This window comes from Chanodichthys erythropterus, chromosome 10, assembly GCF_024489055.1.
Source record: "Chanodichthys erythropterus isolate Z2021 chromosome 10, ASM2448905v1, whole genome shotgun sequence".
Lineage (NCBI taxonomy): Eukaryota > Metazoa > Chordata > Actinopteri > Cypriniformes > Xenocyprididae > Chanodichthys > Chanodichthys erythropterus.
The window spans coordinates 15,565,572-15,588,166 of NC_090230.1; the positions used below are offsets into that span (position 1 = coordinate 15,565,572).

Consider the following 22,595-nt stretch of genomic DNA (forward strand, 5'->3'; position numbering starts at 1 on the left):
AATCCTCGTCGCAGGGACAGTGCAGTCTTGTCTCTACTAGCTCAGAGGGGCTCTGTTAGACTTGTTCTGACACACCACTGAATGAGACAAAAGCCTGGAGAGTTCAAAGGGGCAAAAGCAGACTGCCCTGGTTACATTAGGCTGTGGCGCTCAGCTCAATGGATCTGATGTGCATTAAATACCGTGCTACACAAGGGGTGGGGTGGATGGAGATAAGTTTTAATGCTGAAATATGAGCAATCGGAACTAAGGCGGATAAATAAGGCACGCCAAGAGGGATTGTCTTTACGCGTGGAGAGGAGTTCAAAAATCAGTTGCACGGACACAACATTGGGAATTGGGATAAAACCACCGTAGCACGCGCTGCACCGGAGGCTAGTGCTTTGCCCTCGTGGATACTTCAGTTTGCACTCGAAATAGCAATAATATTTTATGGAGCATACGCAGGGGAGACTCAATACAAAACAAACGAGGGACAAAATGAGAGTGTTGCATGTGCACCACAATTCCTGGACTCTGTGGACTGTGTTCATGTGTTTAATAAGTGGAGTTCATTCACAAGAAAGACAGTAAGTATGTTTGTAGCGCTATTTTATGGATGACATAAACCGCTTTTTCATTTCAAGCATGCCTGTTTTGATGAGACTTCAGTCAGGTGATAACTGCAGCCTCACTAGTTTGGATTCTCGCGCGCCTGTGGTAATGTTTGTGCATCAACAACAATTAAACTCAGCAGCACAGCTGTTTATGTGTGTGGATGTTACTAACAAATTACATGTAATCCGTTCCGTTGATGTTTTTTCAAAACAGTCATAGCTATGTTTCATACATTGCAAGCATTTAAAGTTATTTATGTCATTAGTTCCCGCTATTAGTAAAATCCAGAAGTTATATGCTCCATTATCAGCTTCAATGCTGCTTTGTTGTAATGATCTTTAGATTAGACCCAATTTATTCCACTCATTTTTCAATCTTGAGAACATGCTTCAGTTCACTTTCCCAAGGCTACATTAGAAGACTGTGATCTATATACTTATAAAGGTTCTTCAGTGGTTGAGCAAAGAATATTTTTCTTTTTCTTAGGGTTCTTGGGTCTGCTTGGTTATTTGGAGAATGCTGTTGATGTTATGCTGATAACTGTGATTTTTGCCAAGTTGGTTGGTCATTTTTATTGGTCCTGGAACCACATTTCTGTAACTGTATAAATTCTCAGTAACTATCCAGCAGCAACCATAATTCTAACCCTAAACTTAAATCAAATGATTGATAGGAACGTTGTTGGTTTAATTGACCAAGAAAGTACAGAAGTCCACATACTTCTTCACCCTTCATACCAGGGTTGGGCAGAGCTCAGTGCCAGTGTCCGTACCTGTTACACGTTATTGTGCCAAGTATTTCGAACACCAGAGAAAGAGGTCAATAACCAGCTTGACCTCTTTGACAAAGAGCTACATTCTCTTGAGTCAGGCTGTGGCTGTTCTTTCCTTCAACAAGAGAGTGCTATCATGTAAACACTGAATATTTCTATGCCCACCGCACACATGAGACCATTGTAAGATAGGAAGGTGAGGATCAAATGCAGTCAATTCCGCATAGATGCCTTGGAAGGGATTTTCTCATGCCTTGAGACTTAAATTGCCTCTGGCCTCACTGAACCGTAATGCCAATCACCTGATATCTCACACTCAGGCAGGCTATTAAACTCAAGGACACTGAGTTGCCCGGGATTATTTGGGCATGTAATGTGTCAGAGAGTCACCTTTCAAATGTTTCTCATCATTTAAGGGCACTGGAACCAAATTTGTAACTTTTTTTTGCAGTAGTCTAGACAACTTGGATTCCGAAGAGGCAAAAAACACCTTAAGAATTAGGTTAATATTGCTTAATTGTATAATAATGTTGCTCTAACCTTTGTCATGACATGTTTGAAAAGGCCCTATTAGTTTTTATAACATTTACCCTCAAAATTGGGTTTGTGCAGCCCTGTGACTTTCTTCTAAGAGAAAAGGCCTACAAACACCATCACAAGAAATCACCAACAAATGGTCTAATCATTGCAAAGATTGAATGAAATATTTGTCAAGCTGAACTAAAACCAAAATTACTCTCACTGCTTTCAAAGGAAATGTTTCTATTCAATATATTCTTTAAATAGACATTTCTAGCTCAGAATATATGCGGCATAACAAGTGTGTCCGAAATCGCCCCCATAACTTCAGTATTAGTGCACTAATATAGTCTACTTAAAGAAATTGAGTGAATTCAGACACAAAGTGCCCCACAAGAGATTTCGCTTTTGCATTGTTTGTGCTTTCTGATTAATAATAAAAACTCAGTGCTCATCTGCTAAGCTCCAAATAGTAATGATTATTAAAAAACTAAAAACTGAGCTAGAAGAAAATGCAGAAGTTACTGGAAGAGTCCATTCTCTAGCCGCTGACTGTACTGTACATTCTTTGTACATTTGTATTTGCAGTGCACTGTGGGATTGAAGTGCACTCGATAATGTCCACTATGGCTTCAGACTCCACTATAAATGGCAATCCCTCAAATAGTAAGGGGCGATTTCAGACACAGCCCAGGTCAAGGTCCTGCAAGGTCCCTTTGGAGCCCCTTGCCTTCCCTAGTGGTGGACTTTATATGGAGTCATCAACCAAATTTCATAAACTTCCCCAGCTCCAATTTTTTATTTTGTTAACATTTTTTTCTGTAGAAAGACAAACGTAAATAGTGATGGAAGCCAAAATATTAAATTTCACAGATGTTCTTTACCATTGAAAATGGGTAAAATTCAACAATTTGGGGTCCCAATATCTATGGGAACGAACCATATAGGGCCCTAAAAATGAAGATTCTAAAAGAAAAGTTTATTAATAATGAGAATCTAAAAGGATATTAATATATCTCGAATACCTTTAGAGTTACATGATGACTTTAGAAAAGGAGAGTTTATGGCACTCAGACAGGCATGTTCTATGCAATTGATATGAAAATTAGATGCATTTCTAGTTTTAACATTATTTGTTCTTTAGATATTCCTCTTTAAAAGAAAAAAGTATCAGACAAAGTGACCCGCATTTGGTTTTTGACCACTGAAAATGTGTACAATTTACTCATGGAGCCACATTAACATGTCCATATCTCTGGGACTGAACCATTGAGGGCCTTTAAAATGAAGATACCAAAAGGAAAGTTTAAGAACCAAAATCTAAAAGGATATTAAGAAATCTTCAATACTTCTTGAGTTGCAGGCATGCACTCTTGGCATATAATGAAACAAAGATTGCTAAAGTCAACAGTTTTTACTAATAGACCTACCAATCTCAGGTGAAAATTGTAAGTTTTGACACCCCTCTACAAAATAGTGGATTACTCAGTAAATATACATCTGTGACATTTAATATTTTGGCTTTCATCACTATTTATGTTTGTCTTTCTACAGAAAAAATATTAACAAAATCAAAAATTTGAGCCGGGGACCTCCATTTGGTTTGACACGGAATGACCCTATTAAGACACAAGGCCAATTTGGCAAATTAGGAAACATTTGGTAGAGTAGTCGGGGGGCCCTGATGATCAACCCCGGCACAAATATTCACCTTACACCCTAATTTACAAACTGACTATAGATCTGTAACTTGTTCTTTCAAGATAAATCACAGGGTTCCGCCATTCTCATAACACCCAACTTGGGCAACAAAGAATCACAAAACACTTGCCAGTTTGTGTTTGAACACATGATATTTGTTTTATGTTTTCCCAAGTGGTAAGGTTTGGCACGCTTGTTTGTTTGATTTGTTTGCCCTATGATGTGAGGTTCAGATGTACGCTCTAGACAAAACAAAGTGTTAGCGTAATTGGTACCTGGAGTCTTGTGATGTAAACACACACAGCCGTTGCTCTGTACTTCCGTCCTTTGATTCACAGGGGTTACCTGATTGCCGCACCATCTGTGTTCCGTGCCGGTGTAGAAGAGGCTGTGAGCGTGACCATATTCAATGCAGTAGAGGACACACGAGTGCAACTGCAGCTCAGCGTTAAGGGCGAGATTGTGGCGCATAGCCATGGCACTGTACGAGGTACTATACTGTACTATACTTAAGCCTCGTTTTCATTTGTGACAAATTAAAAATGGTACATGCTCTACAAGAATGAACATAATTCATAGTTTTTAATTAAGGTTTTGTTCAATAAACCCCCCTTACATCACAATAAATTCATGTTTTGATGCAGAAATCTGGTGCTTGTGCAGGTTTCACTTTACCTGTCATTACATTTCTTTCTCATTTCAGATAAAGGCACCATCAAAATAAAGGTGAGCCAATCATATAATCAGCCAATTCTCCTTAGTGTGAGCATTCATAAAGTAGTAGTTGGCACAGAGCCTGATAACCACAATGTTCCCAGGTGCCTTCAGATCTCAGAGGCCAGGCACATCTGAAGGTTTGGGGAAACCGTCAGCTCAATGAGGGAGGCTACATCTTCCACAACCACACCACTGTGACGGTGGACAGCAAAGGCTCAACTGTTTTCATCCAGACCGACAAGCCAATTTATAAGCCCCAGCAGAAAGGTCTCTCTCTGAACGGGTTAATTATGATGCTGTGTTTGTAACGCTAAATATCTCAGTGCAGTTGATACTGGCTATGTTTAGATTACTATTGTACTACATACTATGCACTGTATACTTCCTAATATATATATATATATTTTTAAATGTGCATATATTAAGCAACCGTAACCATTCCAAACACTGCTTTCACATGGCACCTGTACAATTTCAGCTAGTATTTTTGAAATTAATATAGTTGTCTGCCATTTGTTCCACAACTCTAATGTTTCAAAAACTTGGTCGATATTACTTCCAATTCATTCATGACACTAGAAATTAAAGGACTGAGTGCATTGCAGGATACAGTATTTTACGAAGTATGGTTTGTTGTATACAGCAGAATTTTGTATACTAAGTATTCTGTACATACTGAAAATGTGCATAGTTTGCACATTGTACATCCTGCATGCAGCAAAAGAGCGTAGAAATTAACATGCTATTTTGAGCTTGGCCAGTGTGTCACAAATAGCGTTTAGAAAAAAGCAAGTTGAATATGAATTCATTACTGTTTATTTCTTTCTTTCTCTCCCCTCTAGTTCTTATAAATATATATGCTGTCACGCCAAACCTAAGGCCAACAAGTGAAAAGGTAAAGTCCTGAAATGATATGCTAAATTATGCTTTGTAGTAGAGGAGCATTGTCCTGCATGAGCAACATTTATTTAGTGCTGAAAGCTTATCCTGCAAACATTTCTAGAAAGGGCAAAAGGTAGCTTAGCAGTATGTCCCTCATACACAAACAAGCATGCAAATTACAGAAACACATTCACCAGAGCCAAATTTTTTCCAAAAGCGAAAATTGGGTTGGCTGCTGGCAAAACTTCTCTCAGATGCAGGATTGATTGAAATCTTGATGGGGCTTAAGTAGCTGTAGCTATACATGTGTGTAATATTTGTCATCCTCATCCCTCTAATCACTTCCTTGTTTTGTTTTACAGATTGACGCTTACATAGTGGTGAGTGGAGGCCATGGGGTGGACACTGCTTTGGTTGGAGTGTTTCTTTCCCAGCAGGTTCCATGTTGCAACGCTATAGAGCTTGACAACTGGTCGTCTGTGTTGGGTTCGACCCTGGAGCAGACGCTTGTGGGCAACTAGGGAGATAAAAGGGAGCGAGTCTTCCTGGGGCATTGCCCCCTGCTGCTCAGTGCTTAGCTTCCATCTTTTTCCCACATGCTGCTTAGTCTTTGAAGCGTCTCTGGGGCAAACACTGTTGCTCAGTTCCAGAAAATTCTTCTGAAAGCTGTGCAAATGGCCAAAGGGGGACCAGAAAAAATGTTTGCTATGTATACGATGTTTCATGTTTATGTTAGTTTGGCACCGCCGGCCTCTGGCTCAGGGTGTGTGTAGTTTTGTCTTGATTGACGGGCTCCTGAAGTGTTGGCCCTTTGAGTCAGGGCATGGTCTGTTTGTTTAAAAGCATCATTGGATTTGAAATGCGTTTTCTTAAGCTTGATTCTTTGCTGCCTTTTTACGAGTGTAAAGTGGCCTCCAGATTTAAGCCAAGCAAATAAGTAAGAATGTGACTATTTTTACCACATACTGTTTAAGATTACCACTTTGTTTACCCAGGACCCCAGAGGATCCCGCATAGTCCATTGGAAAGATCTGAAGTCTGTTTGTTGTGGTAAGAACTCTTTCTGTCTTGTTCCTATGGCTGTAACCAGGCTTTTGTATTTAATCATGTTGCAATCATTGCATCAAACTGTACAACTTTAGTGTATGTCAGTCACTATGATAGGCTTTGATCACTGTGATATATGTATAGTGCTGATATTTTAATGTCACTAATAGGAATTGTCAATATGAGCTTTCCACTATCAGACCAACCTGTCTTCGGGGAATGGTTAGTTTTCGTGGAGATGCAAGGCCACACGTACAACAAGTCATTTGAAGTGCAAAAGTATGGTAAGCAGTGTTAATTCTTTCATAAGAACTGATTCTGATAATTGTAACAACAAGCTACATGTAACACAACATTGTAAATAGTCTTTGAAAGATGGAAATTTTGGTCTTTCTTCCTCTTGAACAGTCATGCCCAAGTTTGAGCTCATCATTGAGCCCCCTCCCTACATTCGAGACCTCAATTCATGTGAACAGGTCTTAGTGAAGGCAAGGTAAGAATCTGCCTGTCATCTTAAACAATTCATTTTGCAATGGCTTCCAATATCTCAACCACCATGTCTTCTTCCAGGTACACCTTTGGAAAGCCAGTGTCAGGCAAACTAACAGTTAATATGACTGTCAATGGAGTAGGCTACTACAGACATGAAGTTGGTCATCCGGTGGTGAAGTCAATGGAGGTGAGCGCATAATAAAGTATTTCACTGATGAAAAGACCAGCATCCTTAACTTGCTCAAACAGTAAAACTTCTTTGGTTGACCAACTTCAACAGCAAAGCTCTGCAAGCATAGCTTTACTGGTCAAACAGTCCAGTCCAATGAAGTCCAAACCAGTGCAAGGTAGGCAAAAGGGCACATTGCTCGCATATGTTATCCGCAAAGCCGCACTCCATAGCGACTCCTTGAGACAGCTTCCACTCTTGTGGACTTAATGGACAAAACTGCAATTCCACATCAAAAGCATCAGTTGGGACAGGGGCAAGGCAGACCAGTACCTAACCAGCATTAACCAACTTGTTCAAGATAGTCTTTTCAGCAGAGTCCAACATAACTTCAAAAGACCAAAAGTAACAACTTTTTCTTTTCTCCTACATAGATCAAAGGCTCTGCCACTTTCAGCCTCTGCGTGAAAGACATGATGCCTTTAGAAGTTACAGACCATTTCCGAGGCACAGTGAACATGTGGGTGACAGTAAGCAGTGTGGATGGTGGGCGGCAGACCATGTTTGACGATTCAACGCCCGTCCACAAGCAGCTCATTGATATCAAGTACTCCAAAGATACTCGCAAACAGTTCAAACCTGGTCTGCCCTACAAGGGGATGGTGAGAGGAGGATCAGTCTTCTGTTGGAAAGCAGATAATGATTCTTTTTTTTTTTCCTTTTTACTAATCAATCCTAATTTGGAATGATCGTTTTTCACCACTGACCCCAGATTGAGGTGACCTATCCGGACGGGAGCCCAGCGGAAGGAGTGCAAGTGCGAGTTAAGGCCGAACTCACCCCAAAGGACAACGTCTACACCAGTGAACTGGTCTCGCGGAATGGCAAGGCCACTTTCGAGATCCCCTCCATTCCCACAGCTGCCCAGTACGTCTGGCTGGAGGTCAGTGGGAGGGATTTGGAGATGTAATGGAAGCTTCTTCTGGGGATGGTTTAACCTAGTGCAGGGGTAGCCAACCCTGTTCTTGGAGAAGAAGAACTTCAGAACTACCTTGCTGCAGAATTTAGTACCAACCCTGCTCCAACACACTTGCTTGAAATTGTCAAGTAATCTTGAACAGGTGTAGGACAGGTGTGTTAGATTAGAGCTGGAGCTAAACTCTGCAGGTTGGTAGCTCTCCAGGAGCAGGGTTATCCCTGACCTAGTGATTAAGGCAGGGGGTCTCCAAACTCAGTCCTAGAGAGTTTAGCTCCAACTTGAATCAACACACCTGCCTGGATGTTTCTAGTATGCCTAATTAGACCTTGATTAGCTTGTTCAGGTGTGTTTAAGTGGGGTTGGAGCTAAACTCTGCAGGACAGTGACAGCCCTCCAGGACCGAGTTTGGAGACCCCTTGATTTAGGGGTAACAAAGCCCTGAAAAGTTGTTGGTTCAAACCTTGCAAAGGGTGATGCATGACTAGTACCATTGTTCAACAAGGCACTTAACTTCCAGGCTGCTCAAGTGCCAGTGGGACAATGCCTAATGTCACTTTCACACAGAACATTTGGTCTAAACCTGGGTTTTATTGACCATAAAGGTTTGTTTGATCAGTGAGAAGGCTGTCTTCCAGGTGAATACCAAGAATCCACACTTGGATCTGTGTAAATCTATTAGGGTCTGTAGTTTGGTGCCTGTGAATCACAGAATGGTTTGTGGTTAAGAATGCAATCCAAAAAAAAACTACTATAGTTTATACTATAGTTTATAGTTTATTTAGCACCAAATACAGTCAAAATGAAACACACAGTGCCCTACATTTCTAATTTTAATTTGAATGTCTTTCTGTTTTGATTACAGTCAAAAGTGACTGCCATAGATGGCAGGCCTGCAGGGGACCAGTATCTCCCCAACTATCTGTCCATCAGTAGCTGGTATTCTCCCAGCAAGTGCCACATCCAGCTCTTAAGTCCCCGTGCTCCTCTTATAGTAAGAGATATTGACAATATCATTAGTGGTGATTGCTAAGATATACAAAAGTATTTTTGTATGTTTAAACAACCTTAAATCATGTGTCTAGATTGGAAAAGAAGCAGAGATCTCCTTGAAGTCCACCTGTCCCTGTAACTTCACCTTGCACTACGAGATCGCCTCTCGTGGGAATATCGTGCAGTCAGGTCAGAGGCATACCAAGAACATAGCCCATCGTGAAAAGAGAGCTACCATCACCTTTGACACGAACATTCACACCACTGCCAAACCACCACAAGACTCAGGTCAGTTTTATAGTAATAAGCCTTTGTTCAGTTCATTAACTTATTATGATTCTTCAAATATGGGCCTTTTTGGCCTTAAAAATAATCTAAAAAATAATTTTAAAAAATAATAAAAAAATCTAAAAAAAAAAAAAAAAATGTATATGACGTATATGACTTTAGATTTTCATAATTTTAACCTTTTTTTCTGTTCTGTGTACTGTACATATACTAAGAATTATTTTGCTCTTTGCTCATGACAAAATGTGTTGAAACTTGAATTAATCAATTAAGCTTACTTAAAGCTCATAAAGGCACTATTCTTCCTCTTCTTTTCCTCCCCATTTTTTGTCTGTCCATCTTTATGTCCTCTGTCTGCCCAGACTCTGGTGTGTCCTCTTCTCAGGCGGAAACAGACAGTTGCATGTCGGTTCTACATTTCAATGTGACTCCTACCATGGCCCCTCTCAGTCGCCTACTGGTCTACTATGTTCGGGAAAATGGAGAGGGTGTGAGTGACAGTCTGCAACTTCCTGTGCAGCCCCGCTTTGAACATGAGGTGGTTTGAGATGCTCACTAATTGTTATTCTTGATTATAATTTATCAAGGGACAGTTCACCAAAGAAAAAAAAAAAGTCATTATTTACTCCGTTTCAAACTAATATGACTTTCTTGTCTTTAGGTCTCTGTGTCTTTGTCCACAAATGAGTCGATGCCGGGCAGTCCGGTCAGTCTGAAGGTCAGAGCAGAGAGTGGCTCATGTGTATGTGTAGCTTCTGTGGACAAAAGCATGTACCTTCTCAAACCAGGCTTCCAGCTCACACCTGAGAAGGTAAGTCCTCATCTGAACCTTCATATATACACCACCAATAGCTCAGAAGTTTTCCTGACAGTTTGCTGTGTTTATTGGTTTGCAGGTGTTCAAGGAACTGGCTGACTTTGATGTATCTGATGCCTTTGGGATACCCAAAGATGAGGGACATTTTTGGTGGCCCGGCTTGTCGTCACGAAGACGACGTTCCTCTGTGTATCCATGGCACTGGGACATCACTAAAGATGCCCGTTTTGCTTTTACGGTGAGGATATCACTGTCCCCACTTTTAAAAAAAATTATAAACCTCTAGTTTAGATATCAAATGCTAATATATCCATGTAACTGTGTTGTAGGAGACGGGGCTGGTGGTGATGACAGACATGGTGAGTCTCAATCACAGGCAGAGTGGAGGGATGTACACAGACGAGGCAGTGCCTGCTTTCCAACCGCACACCTCCACCCTGGTGGCAGCTATGCATTCCCGATCTGGGACACGGTACACATGCTCACAGTGTCTGAAATTATAAGGTTAATCTCACATTCAGTTGTCTCTAAGATCAGTTAGAGAATTGTTTCTTATGTCAGTGTGTGTTTTTTTTAGGGCAGAGAACCGCAGACGTACATTCTTCCCAGAAACATGGATCTGGCATTGCTTTAACGTCAGGTAGTGAAATATTACTTTGGTTAACTCACATTTTTAGAGTATGGTCTGAATGTAGGCCCATTCATATATATGTATATATATTAGTTATATAGTTATAGCTAATTGTAACTTTTATTTACAGCAGTGTTACTGGGGAGGCTGAGTTACATTTGGATGTCCCCGATTCCATCACCACATGGGTGACGAGGGCTATTGGTCTGTCTGCAGAAAAGGGTCTAGGTCTGGCTCAGATTGCTGAACTGCGCACATTTAAGCCCTTCTTCATCGACTTCACCCTGCCATATAGCGTCGTCCGTGGTGAACAAACCAAAGTCCCACTGACAGTGTATAACTATCTCCCTACATGTGCCGAGGTGCGTGTGTGTGCATGCATGTGTTTTTAGATCTTGGTAAAACTGATCAATATTTGCCACAATCATAACAGATAACAGAAAAGATAAGTGCTATAATAGAGAATTGGGGCCAATAAGGAACCACCCAAAACACCATAGCACCCGCAAAACAACCACCACCCAGAATACCTTATCAACTGAATAGCAACACTTTGACATCATGGCAAGTTTTGCACAGACAAGCACCATTTATAAGACACTTACATGACTTTGATACACTACCATGGTTTCTGCCTTCATATCATGTGGATTCAAATATTATTTAGTATCAGCTTATTTTTTGACTTGAGGTATGTGCAGAGAAAAGATTTGCAGCATTTTTTGGCGCTGAGGGGTTTAGAGTTGAATCCTTGAGGATCGATGGGAGGCCATGAGTTAGGCAGCATGGAAAATGTGCAATGCACCTAAAAAAATTCCCTAGAATCCTTTAGGAGCCCTTGGGAGTTCATGCCGTGTTTTTGAAAATGCGGGCAGCATGTGTTTGTGCAATATGTAGAAACTCCATGACTTGTATGTTCATTCTCCATAGGTCCATGTGAAAGTGTCAGTGCCCAAAGGGATCAAGTTTGTGGGTCACCCAGGGAAACACAATCTTATCCGGAAAAAGTGTGTGGCGCCTGGGGAGGCCACGCCCACTTTTATAGTTCTGCTCTTTTCTGAGCTGATATCTGCCAACATCACAGGTTAGTCCGTTAAAAACTTCAACAATGCCCCTACAAGTGGGTAAACCACCTACTTTACAGAAACAGCATAATAAATCAGAACAACCACTTGAGGTGCATCTTGGGATGATTTTTTAAACTGTATTAAAGGAGTTAACCTGTATACGGGACAAGTTTCTGCCTTCATATCATGTGGATTTGAAGCCCTTAGACCAAAAGACTTTTAGAATCATGAGAATCAAATTCAGTCACTTTTTACTGGTAGTGTATAAATCTTACATTTGCTACATGTTTGACAAGAATTGTGTATTTATTCTCACTGTTGTTTACAGAAGGTTTATTATTACTAGACATTGCAAACATTCTTGGGAATATTAATCAGCTGTTGTCACATATTCTGACTCTTTGGCTCGTTTCACCCTGCAATTTCTTAAATGTAGTGCCATTTCAGCCTTAGCAAAGCACAGTTGCCAAACAAAACTTTGTCATTGACTTATGTAATGACCCATGCTGGACAACAGCTATGTTCTTTTTTTGGGCTATCAGATGAGGGAAAAGTACATGAGGGCATAGTGGTGGGGGTCTTTTCCATGCATCTCTATGGCGTGTCAATGAATTTGCAGGTCAGTGCTAGCCAATGGCCCCCCCACGGCTCTGTCCTAGTCCCCCTGGCTCCAAGTCCTTCCTTCTCACTACACACATACAAAGGGGCTTTGCTGGCAAGCAGCCATTCTGCTGCAAAGCCATGTGTGTATCCTATTATCCCCAGGCCATCAGGGTCTCGGAAGACATTACGGGTTTGGGGGGGGGGGGGGGGATAACGCATGCTGCCAGAAGTCTCACATGTGAGCATTTGTATATGTTTGTGCATGTATACTTTGCCAACTACTTTTCCCCTCATATGCACCCACAATGCAAATAAAGCATTTTCGTCATTGAGTTGTGCTCTGTCATTTCCCATATTTGTTTCCATGGCAGCTCGTGCCGTGGCCTACAGTGAGCCAAGTTGTTGCTCCGATGGGCTGCAGTCCAGCAAATCAGGCAAAGTGGGTGAGGAACAGGAGGACAGGAGAAGCCCTGCAGGCGTGGACTATGTACGCAGGAGTGTGCTGGTAGAGGTGGGGACCCTGAGTCTTATTGTCGCTGTATATTGTATTGCAAACAGGTTTTTAGTGAGTGTTATATAACAGTTCTGGTACTTTTTGAATGTACTAGTTGATTGGACTAGCTCTGTATAATTTTCACTGGAGATCACTTATCTGTTTTTGCAATGTTCCAGACCAGAGTATGTGAGCGGTGTGAGAGATTTAAAATATGAGCATGCAGAGTAGTATGTGATTTTTTTTTTTGCTTGGAGTTGTTTGTTTTTAGTTGTTTGCTTAAATATCCCTCTCTTATTGCTTTTCCGTAGCCTGAAGGTTTGCCTAGAGAGTACACATACAGCGTCTTTTTCTGTCCAAATGGTAAACAAGTCTTTCCTGTTCTTTCTTAATTCTTTAATATGTTAAAACTGATAGTATTAGTTGCTAGCTTCAAAAATGGGAAGTTTATTCTCCAGTATTTCTACCCTCACATTTTGCAGAACGAATCCACATCTCCACACCCAACAAATACGAGTATCAATACGTGAAGAAGCCAGCCAAAGTCGCACATGTTCAAGTGGCCATAAAAAGCCATAATGATGCCCACATTGCCCTCTCACCAAGCGCACACGACAGTACCGAAATGGTGGAGATTGTGCTGGGTGGGAGGCAAAACTCACGCTCCTGGATCTCACAGGGTAAGATGGGAGAGCCTGTAGCCAGCGCCCCAACGCCAGGAATCCTTTCCTGGGATGAATTCCGAAGCTTTTGGATCAGCTGGAGAGGAGGGGGGGTGCAGGTAAGTTAGACTTGAAAACATTAGGAGATGCAGTTTTTGATATGATAGCTACCATTTAGATGTGAATCTAGGTCAAATTTATAAATAAGTTATAAGCAGATTTACAAATGTTATGATTTTATGACCACAAGGAGTCACTGTCATCAAATTGAGCAGGTATGTTCAGATCATGGTGATAGTGGCGCTTACCAAGTTTTGCTTCGCTACGAAAAAGTTTTGGACTGTTACACAATTTGAGTTGATTTTGTTAGAACATTTATTAATAGTTATGATTATCATAAATCCATTTTGTAAGGCTTTTTCATTTGGTAAATTTCTGAGATTATAGTGAAAATTGGATAGAGGAATTTTGTTGCGCTACAGTTCTAGCTTGTTACTGGAAAAGTACACCATTTTCAGAAGTGCTCACTATTGTCATGGAGCATTGAAAAAGATTTGGTTTGATATTGTGACGCATTTTCATTGTAGCACAAGTTATATTCCATTTTAGATGGTCTAATATTTAACAACAAATTCTTTTCAATACCAAGGTATCCTGTTTATGGGAGATTCCAAACTGGGACTATGTAGGCTTAAGGTGATGTGGGTAGCTATTGCCAAGGCTTGGCAATTGTTTTTTATGAGCTCCCAGTGCTTGTTAAAAGCAGTGTTCATCAAACTGCTTTTTGAGTAGAACTTAATTGGTTTCCATGTTGTTATTATCAAATGAAAGTGTAGTCATACTTGCTTGGTTTCCTCTGAATGCACGCATACAAATCTCCTCCATGTCATTCGCAGATCAGTTCATCGTTTTGTAAGGGTGTTTCCGAAAAATTAAAAATTTTGGAAAGAAGCTTTTATTTTCACAAGCTCTACAAGCAAACACAAAACGCCTGCACAGTGATTCTCAGTTTGGATTCGGTGTTTAGCTAGTTGGCGCCAGAAACCCTTTTGAAACTATCGAAAAAGACCAGACCAGCTTGGCCTAGCTTGATGATCAGCTAATAACTATAGTTTGGTTTTATGGTTACATAATCTTTCTTGTAATAGGTTGGCCATGGCCTAGAGCCATCCAGTGAGACCCTGATCCTGAAGTGGGCTGGACCACTCTCTGGTCATGTGCGGCATATTGGTTTCTCCACTGGCTGGGGTTCTGTAGGTGAATTTAGGATCTGGCGCAAAGAAGATGCAGACGAGAACCATAATGAGGCCTTTACTCTAGGAGTCCCACACAACGTGGTGCCAGGCTCAGAGAGAGCCACCGCCGCCATGATTGGTGAGGATGAATTCCTCCAACCAATATCCAAGCAACAGAACACGCCAAAACTTCATCTTAAAATTTGTTAGGTGGCATATATAATTACTGTAGTGACAATCGTTTGTGTCCTAGGTGATGTTATGGGGCCCACCCTTAATAACCTTGACAAGCTCCTCCGACTTCCCTTTGGTTGTGGGGAGCAGAACATGATCCACTTTGCTCCCAATGTCTTTGTGCTCAAGTACCTTCAGAAGACCCATCAGCTCAGCCCAGAAGTGGAGGCAGAGGCCACCGACTACCTACTGCAAGGTACAAGACAGAGCATGCCTTCATTCTAAAATGCATCTTCTTGATTATTAATCTTCTGAAGAATTATTTAAAAGTGATTGAAGATCTGTGCAAACAATGCCTTGGGTCTTCCAATGTACCTGGCAGGTTATCAGAGGCAACTGACATACAAGAGGCAGGATGGTTCCTACAGTGCCTTTGGGGAAAGAGATTCCTCCGGAAGCATGTGGTAAGCTTCTACTGTGTGAAGTCTGTACATGCCATGTCTGCTAAGAAGTTGGCTTTAATTACAATAGCGTAAGACATATTTTTGCTTCTAGTATGTCCTTTATTTAACCCCTCATCTCCAGTAAGAGAAATGTCAACTTCACATGTTTGTGTTCACTAAAAACCCAAAGAAAAGCATTGTCTTCATGATATATATATTTGTTTAGCACAAAAATTAAAGTGATACATTTAAGTATGGTTGTCTGACTTTTAATAGAGCCACGGGTTGTAAAATTCTGAGCTGACTGTACCCTGGAGCCTTATTAACAAACTACTAATAAGCTCCCTAACTCCAGTCACTGGAGTACAGATTTATTGGCTGTTTTGGGGGATTTCTTCCCGTGGTCTAGAACAGCCATCATTAACTATGCCCTCTGTGAGGTCAAAAGCCCCTACCCCCATTATATTGCCTGCTACACCGTCGGAGGCAAGGGAGCCTGAGTTACAGGAAAATGAAGTTAGCCTTGGCTATAGGTGTCACTAAAAGTAGGCACATGCCTGATGCCTGTACCCCCTTTTTTCTGTATAAACTTGCATGACTACTCATTTTAACAAGTCAACTAGTTGTCCAAAAATGTAGCTGACTAGCCTGCAGGCTAATGTTTATCTTATGTAAATTACAGCAGTTTTATCAGTTTTTGGCAAATTAAATTATGCATTGACATAGTGTGTGTGAGTGGATAAAGTGTCCATGCAGGTGAGAAACAAATTTGTTGACACAAGGTAAGAATGAATTAAGAAACCCTGACACCACTGAGAATTCTGCATTAAGTAGTGGACTTAATGAGGGATTCCATTTTGAAGCTGTTGGGACATGGTCCAATGGGAATGTCAAACTCTCTCTAAGATTGTACATTCATCTGAGACTGTTTACAAGTCCAAAACAACCCCACTTTTGTTTCTGTTCCAGTTTCAGCTATTAGCACAGATCATTTATTGCCAGGTGAACAGCAGCTCCAGAGCTGGGCTAATATGTCCCAGCTTGGGCTAAATGATAGGACAGGAAATTGTGGTTCCTAATGAAAAGATTGGCCATAATGGTGCAGCAAGTATTTAATGTCCCAATCAGCGCCTTGGTGCTCTAGTAATGCCAAGGCCTTCAAACCTAATCTGCTTCAGTGGAAAGAGCAGCTAATGTTCTGGAACACAGTGGAAACTTTTTATTTATAAATGCCTGTTTCGTAATGTGTGTGGATGTCTTCGAAAGTGGAGGAAAGATGTTTAGACCTTGGACCAGATCTGGCAACCCATCTTCTGGCATCACTCACTGGCATCAGCTTGTCTGGATCCAATGTGAGCCACATGCGGCAGTAATCTACTCTACATCCCCCAGTAACCCCCAGCAATCCCCCAAACTCATGTAAGGTTGCTCGAGAACCTGCACGATTTTCTCCCATGGACCACTTATAGAATATACTGAATACTGAATATACTGGCTACATGGATATACTGAACGTAAATAGAGATCCAGGCTGATGAGGTCAACAACAATTTCTGTGGACATGGATAGGAATAAAACCCAGTTTAATACAATGAAGGTCAAATTCTGTTGTTGAAATTTTGGGCTTCCACATTTAAAATGATACGCTTAACGTTAGTAGCTCTTCACCTCGAGTTTGTTATTGAATGCTTGGAGTGGTTCAACACAGATGTTTCAGGATCATTTTAAGAGCCCTGTTTGCCTTGAGAGTCCTGGCAGTGGTTTCCAAGCATTCCAAAGTATTAGCTAAGGTGACTTTTTACAAGGATAACATTGTGAGAAAGGCACCTTGCAGACTTCTGATTGAATGTCTTGTGCAAGTCTAACTAGAAGAATCAGGGGCGTCCCCTTCACTTTTCTGCTCTTTATATCATCTGAACACTTTCTAGAAACTTTCCCCTGGGTCAGGCAGTTAAAGACTCTGACACGGTATTACTTAACATTATAAAAATTCCTGAAGGCTCAATGCTCCAGTCTTACGACCTCTCTTGGGGAACATAACATTCAAAGCCAGGCCTGCACGGACCCTGTAGTGTTGTTTGGGTGTTTGTCTTGACATCCCTACAGCTCATGCTGTGGAAAAACTTGCTAATTTTGTTTATTTATTGACCTTTATTTTAAGTGAAGTCACTTGTATCATCATCTGGCTGCTTTCAGGAATGCCATCATTACATGCCATGTTGAGTTAAAACAAATCAGAACATGGTTTACATGTTTGTCGAGTCTTGGTTCAGTTGACTCACTGAGGTAAAAAGCATTTACAAGGCAAAATCACTCAGTTTTCCATTAGCTGTTTCTTACATCTGTCAAAGTTCATCCTTGCTGTGATATATCTTTTTTTCCCCAGTTGCTTTCCGTTTATGTATTTATGTATTCCTGCATGCAGAAACATACTTTATCCAGGAAAATCAGCTTTTTTTCACATTCACGCTCCATTTATTAAATGTATAGCTTGACTTATAGGCAAGTGTTTGAGAAACAAACAAGACGGGCCGAGAAAGAAAGTAGTTATGGACAAAGGTAGTGGACAGTGTTTTTGTTTAATGTCAATGGTCATACCTTCTGAGACTGACTTCGAACCCTTTACAAGTTGCCTAGAATTAACTCCTAGTATAACACATCAGTATTGGTATCTTTTACCTCTTCGTCCTCCAGGTTGACTGCATTTGTACTGAAATCATTTGCTCAGTCACGTGGCTTCATCTTCATTGATCCTGAAGAATTACGTTCAGCCAAATCCTGGCTGATAACTCATCAAAAGGACGAAGGATCATTCCCAGCAATGGGCCGGATACTCAATAAAGACCTGCAGGTACGTTAATGGAGACCTCCTTATTGTTAAAATCTGAGAAGTTTAGACTACCTCTGAGATTTGAGTGACATGGGTGAACTAGGAAAGGTCCATATGGAATTCTGTGCACCAGTGCTCTGGCCCACTGAATTTGTAAAAGTTTATCTAAAAAAAACCTTATTCAAAAAAAGATAGCTTAGACCAAGATATGTTTACACTTGATTCAGATCCTTTCTAGAAGTCCTAGAAGAACAATTTCATAACTAAGCCAATAGCCCTTAGGTTTACAAGCTCTCATCAGGAAGGAAGCTTGGATAGAGGTGTTATTTATCATCATTCTAGTGAAAGTTGCTCTGTCCAATTCCTTTTAAGGGTGGGATTCATGGAAAGATCGCATTGACTGCGTATGTGGTGGCAGCTCTTATGGAAACTGGGATTACAACTGAGGTGAGAGATCTTCCACATCTTATTTATCCTGTGTCCCATTAAACTACCTCTCAGTGAGGTCTCTTAGACAACCTTTCCACACACATTTCCGGGATCCGTGTTAAGAGGGCATTCCTGCTTCGTAAGATGATGGATGTTCTGGCAGAAAATCAACGGTATTTCTTTCAGCCTTGTGATAGGTAATCTAATATGGAAGCTTGCTGTCTAAATCTAAAGATTAATGATAAGAACATGCAGAGACAATGGAATTCTTTTGAAAATTTCACCCTTCTTATGTTCCTTTCTTCAAACTTAAGATATTTGACAATTTAATTTAATGCATGGTGACCATGTTGCAACATTTAAGTTCATTGTCATTAAAAATTCAACCTGTTAACAAAAAAAGATCTAAAATTATATATGAATTAGGGCTGTCAGTTAACATCTTTGCATGCTATCAACTGGTGATGAAATTAATCATGATTTAAATATTTAAATTTTTGAAAGCCCCAATTTGAATAGGTTTAGTCATTTGTACAATCTTTGTTTTCATTAACAAAAAAGCACCTCATAAGTTCCCACTGAAGGTTGCTTAGTTTAGAGCCAAGTCTTGTCCATCTGCTCTCTGACGTGTCACTTTGGTTATGTGTGGCATTGTAGCCTTTGGAGTATATACAAAATGATTCACTTCAAAGATCCACCTCTCTCACTCTCAAATCGACTTGATGAAAAGAATACCGGTCAGATTAGCGTGCATGCCTGCTCAGGGCTAGCGTCCAGGTTCCGTGAGAAAAAGGACATATGGTACAGATAAAAGTCAGTCTGCTGATGCTAAACAGATGAAAGATCATTAGCGAGGTTATACATTTTTTAGGAAGAAAAAGCTGAAGGATTTGAATGGATTTGTACTGAAGGCATTTGGAAATTTAGCACAAGAAACACCTGTTAGCTGTGTAAAAGCGAAGACATTGTTTAGTAGTCTTTCTCTACACCATAGCAAAAACTAGAATTATGTTCAGATACACTTATTAAACTATATTTATTATCTTCAGCTAATGAATTGTTCTGAATGGTGTTTTAATTCAGGAGGAGAAGGTTGCAGTGGCTAAAGCAAAGGTGTTTTTGGAGAGCAACACATACTCTGCTGATGACCCGTATACTACTGCTCTGTCCGCATATGCACTCACTTTACTTCGCAGTCCTTATGCTCCATTGGCTCTGAGGCGACTTAACCACATGGCCATCACCCAAGGTAAAGATACCATAAATAGTTACAAAATACAGTAAATAGTTATTGGTTACGATTACCATGTTGTTGATTCCAAATGTATTGCTGTCTTTGTAGATGGTTTCACTCATTGGAGTCTTACTGGCAGCACTGTAACTGATGAGGACACGTTCATGGGCTTCAGCGATGGCCTCTCCCAATCAGGTATCTGTCAATCAATCAACTAACTCACCAAAGATATTCAATATATTCAACTTGTTTTTCTGTTTTTTTTAGTTGTGTCAGCTGAAGTTGAGATGACAGCTTATGGTCTACTCACCTACGCTCTTCTGGGTGATGTGGCATCGGCCCTACCTGTAGTTAAATGGCTGTCAAAACAAAGGAATGCCCTGGGAGGTTTTTCCTCAACTCAGGTGACAAATCTGTTGCGTTTTTCTATCCTTGGTCATGAACAAAAGATTATTGGTCAAAGTAATGTTTGTGTACTACTTCTATTTATTGTGCAGTATACAATTCACAAATTTTCGACAATCTACAAGTGTGCAAATGATGTATCCTACAATGCAATGCATTTAATCCAACAATGTCTGTATTTGCAATAGCATACTACAAACCCGATTCCAAAAAAGTTGGAACACTGTACAAATTGTGAATAAAAAAGGAATGCAATAATTTACAAATCTCATAAACTTATATTTTATTCACAATAGAATATAGATAACATATCAAATGTTGAAAGTGAGACATTTTGAAATGTCATGCCAAATATTGGCTCATTTTGGATTTCATGAGAACTACACATTCCAAAAAAGTTTGGACAGGTAGCAATAAGAGGCCGGAAAAGTTAAATGTACACATAAGGAACAGCTGAGGACAAATTTGCAACTTTTTAGGTCAATTGGCAACATGATTGGGTATAAAAAGAGCCTCTCAGAGTGGCAGTGTCTCTCAGAAGTCAAGCTGGGCAGAGGATTTCCCCCAATGCTGTTCTGAAAAATAATGGATGCCTGTGATCTTTGGGCCCTTAGACAGCACTGCATCAGATACAGGAATGCTACTGTAATGGAAATCACAACATGGGCTCAGGAATACTTCCAGAAAACATTGTCGGTGAACACAATCCACCGTGCCATTTGCCGTTGCCGGCTAAAACTCTATAGGTCAAAAAAGAAGCCATATCTAAACGTGATCCAGAAGCACAGGCGTTTTCTCTGGGCCAAGGCTCATTTAAAATGGACTGTGGCAAAGTGGAAAACTGTTCTGTGGTCAGACAAATCAAAATTTGAAGTTCTTTTTGAAAAACTGGTACGCCATGTCATCCGGACTAAAGAGGACAAGGACAACCCAAGTTGTTATCAGCGCTCCGTTCAGAAGCCTGTATCTCTGATGGTATGGGGTTGCATGACGTCGCTGTCCGACGTAAACCACGTATGTCCATTTTGCCGATTTTGAGTTTTTTCGACGGATTGAATGTCCAGGTTCATTTCCGTATACAGTATGCTTCACATATCTAAATGGCCAATGAAAAGTTGTGAAATCATGTCATCTGATTTTCGCGTATATCCATTTGGTGTCAAAGCTGTCAATCACGCCGCGTATCTCCCGCCCTGTGGAAGCATCTCGCCGGTCTCCTGAAGTTTTCATCGAAGCTCAGCACTGGATAGCCGAATAACACTGTGAGGTTACATTGCCAAATAAACATAGCCTGGTGAGACAATGACTTTCCTTTATCGAGGTAAACGTTTCCCCCCTGATGCCAGACGTACGTCTAGGAGTGACAAAATTACGGTAGGACTGTGCAAACAAAGTATCTGTCTAGCATTACCATGTCAGTGTATTGATTCATTGTCCCTTCATAGTTTGCAAGAGACATTTAATACATTTATCATTAATATTAAATAAACTAAGCTGTAACGTAGTTCGTATATACGGGAAGAAGGAGGCGGAACCGGCGAACATTCAAACAAAACTTTAATTTAAAATAAACAAAGAACAAAACGAAAGTAATGCCGGCAGACCCTCGCGGACGTCTGCCGGCCACACAAACATAATAAAACATAAAATAAAGTCCAGGCCTGGTCCTCTCTCATCCTTCACTGTAGTCGTTCCTCCTTTTATGTTACCGGAGCTCCTCCGTGAGGGACTCAAGGCCGGTGCGCCTCCCAGGTGATGCTCATTATCACTCGCGTCACCGGCCTCGCGCCGTTCCCTCATGGCTCTCGCCCGCCCTGCTCGCCACATAAGCGTATTTAATAAACTAAGAGTATTCATCTGTCAATATGAAACGCGACTTGGCCTTTCTAATTAATGATTGGAAGAACTCGTATCGACCACCGTTATTGTAAAATATGCACGTATGTCCATTTAAACTCAATTTTGGTCAAATGTGGATTATATCATTACACTGGCAAGAATATGGTTACACGTAAAGATGCCGTACCAAGTATGACAATGCTACATTCAACTGCTTTTGAAATACAGTGTTTTTTTCACTTCCTGAAAAGTAACCGTCTTGGACATACGTGATTTTCATCGGGCAGCGACGATGAGTGCGTGTGGCATGGGCAGCTTACACATCTGAAAAGGCACCATCAATGCTGAAAGGTATATCCAAGTTCTAGAACAACATATGCTCCCATCCAGATGTTGTCTCTTTCAGGGAAGACCTTGCAATTTCCAACATGACAATGCTAGACCACATACTGCATCAATTACAACATCATGGCTGCGTAGAAGGAGGATCCAGGTACTGAAATGGCCAGCCTGCAGTCCAGATCTTTCACCCATAGAAAACATTTGGCGCATCATAAAGAGGAAGATGCGACAAAGAAGA

General features: G+C 40.8%; 1 protein-coding gene across 1 annotated transcript in view; it reads left to right on the forward strand.

The window, feature by feature from the left end:
- Positions 1 to 303: 303 nt before the first annotated feature.
- cpamd8 (C3 and PZP like alpha-2-macroglobulin domain containing 8) overlaps positions 304 to 22,595 on the forward strand; it is a 37,148-nt gene continuing 14,856 nt past the window's right edge. The window contains exons 1-32 of the mRNA XM_067396177.1: positions 304 to 569; positions 3,928 to 4,079; positions 4,293 to 4,315; positions 4,408 to 4,573; positions 5,149 to 5,201; positions 5,551 to 5,568; positions 6,184 to 6,238; positions 6,406 to 6,519; positions 6,644 to 6,728; positions 6,806 to 6,914; positions 7,331 to 7,558; positions 7,669 to 7,839; positions 8,738 to 8,866; positions 8,958 to 9,153; positions 9,516 to 9,691; positions 9,815 to 9,964; positions 10,050 to 10,208; positions 10,300 to 10,442; positions 10,548 to 10,610; positions 10,732 to 10,963; positions 11,532 to 11,685; positions 12,643 to 12,782; positions 13,076 to 13,127; positions 13,247 to 13,545; positions 14,575 to 14,800; positions 14,915 to 15,091; positions 15,218 to 15,299; positions 17,973 to 18,129; positions 18,481 to 18,555; positions 19,621 to 19,786; positions 19,880 to 19,966; positions 20,039 to 20,175. Coding sequence (XP_067252278.1) covers positions 433 to 569; positions 3,928 to 4,079; positions 4,293 to 4,315; positions 4,408 to 4,573; positions 5,149 to 5,201; positions 5,551 to 5,568; positions 6,184 to 6,238; positions 6,406 to 6,519; positions 6,644 to 6,728; positions 6,806 to 6,914; positions 7,331 to 7,558; positions 7,669 to 7,839; positions 8,738 to 8,866; positions 8,958 to 9,153; positions 9,516 to 9,691; positions 9,815 to 9,964; positions 10,050 to 10,208; positions 10,300 to 10,442; positions 10,548 to 10,610; positions 10,732 to 10,963; positions 11,532 to 11,685; positions 12,643 to 12,782; positions 13,076 to 13,127; positions 13,247 to 13,545; positions 14,575 to 14,800; positions 14,915 to 15,091; positions 15,218 to 15,299; positions 17,973 to 18,129; positions 18,481 to 18,555; positions 19,621 to 19,786; positions 19,880 to 19,966; positions 20,039 to 20,175 — 4,311 coding nt within the window. The 5' untranslated portion in view covers positions 304 to 432. The remainder of the gene's footprint in view (positions 570 to 3,927; positions 4,080 to 4,292; positions 4,316 to 4,407; positions 4,574 to 5,148; positions 5,202 to 5,550; positions 5,569 to 6,183; positions 6,239 to 6,405; positions 6,520 to 6,643; positions 6,729 to 6,805; positions 6,915 to 7,330; positions 7,559 to 7,668; positions 7,840 to 8,737; positions 8,867 to 8,957; positions 9,154 to 9,515; positions 9,692 to 9,814; positions 9,965 to 10,049; positions 10,209 to 10,299; positions 10,443 to 10,547; positions 10,611 to 10,731; positions 10,964 to 11,531; positions 11,686 to 12,642; positions 12,783 to 13,075; positions 13,128 to 13,246; positions 13,546 to 14,574; positions 14,801 to 14,914; positions 15,092 to 15,217; positions 15,300 to 17,972; positions 18,130 to 18,480; positions 18,556 to 19,620; positions 19,787 to 19,879; positions 19,967 to 20,038; positions 20,176 to 22,595) is intronic.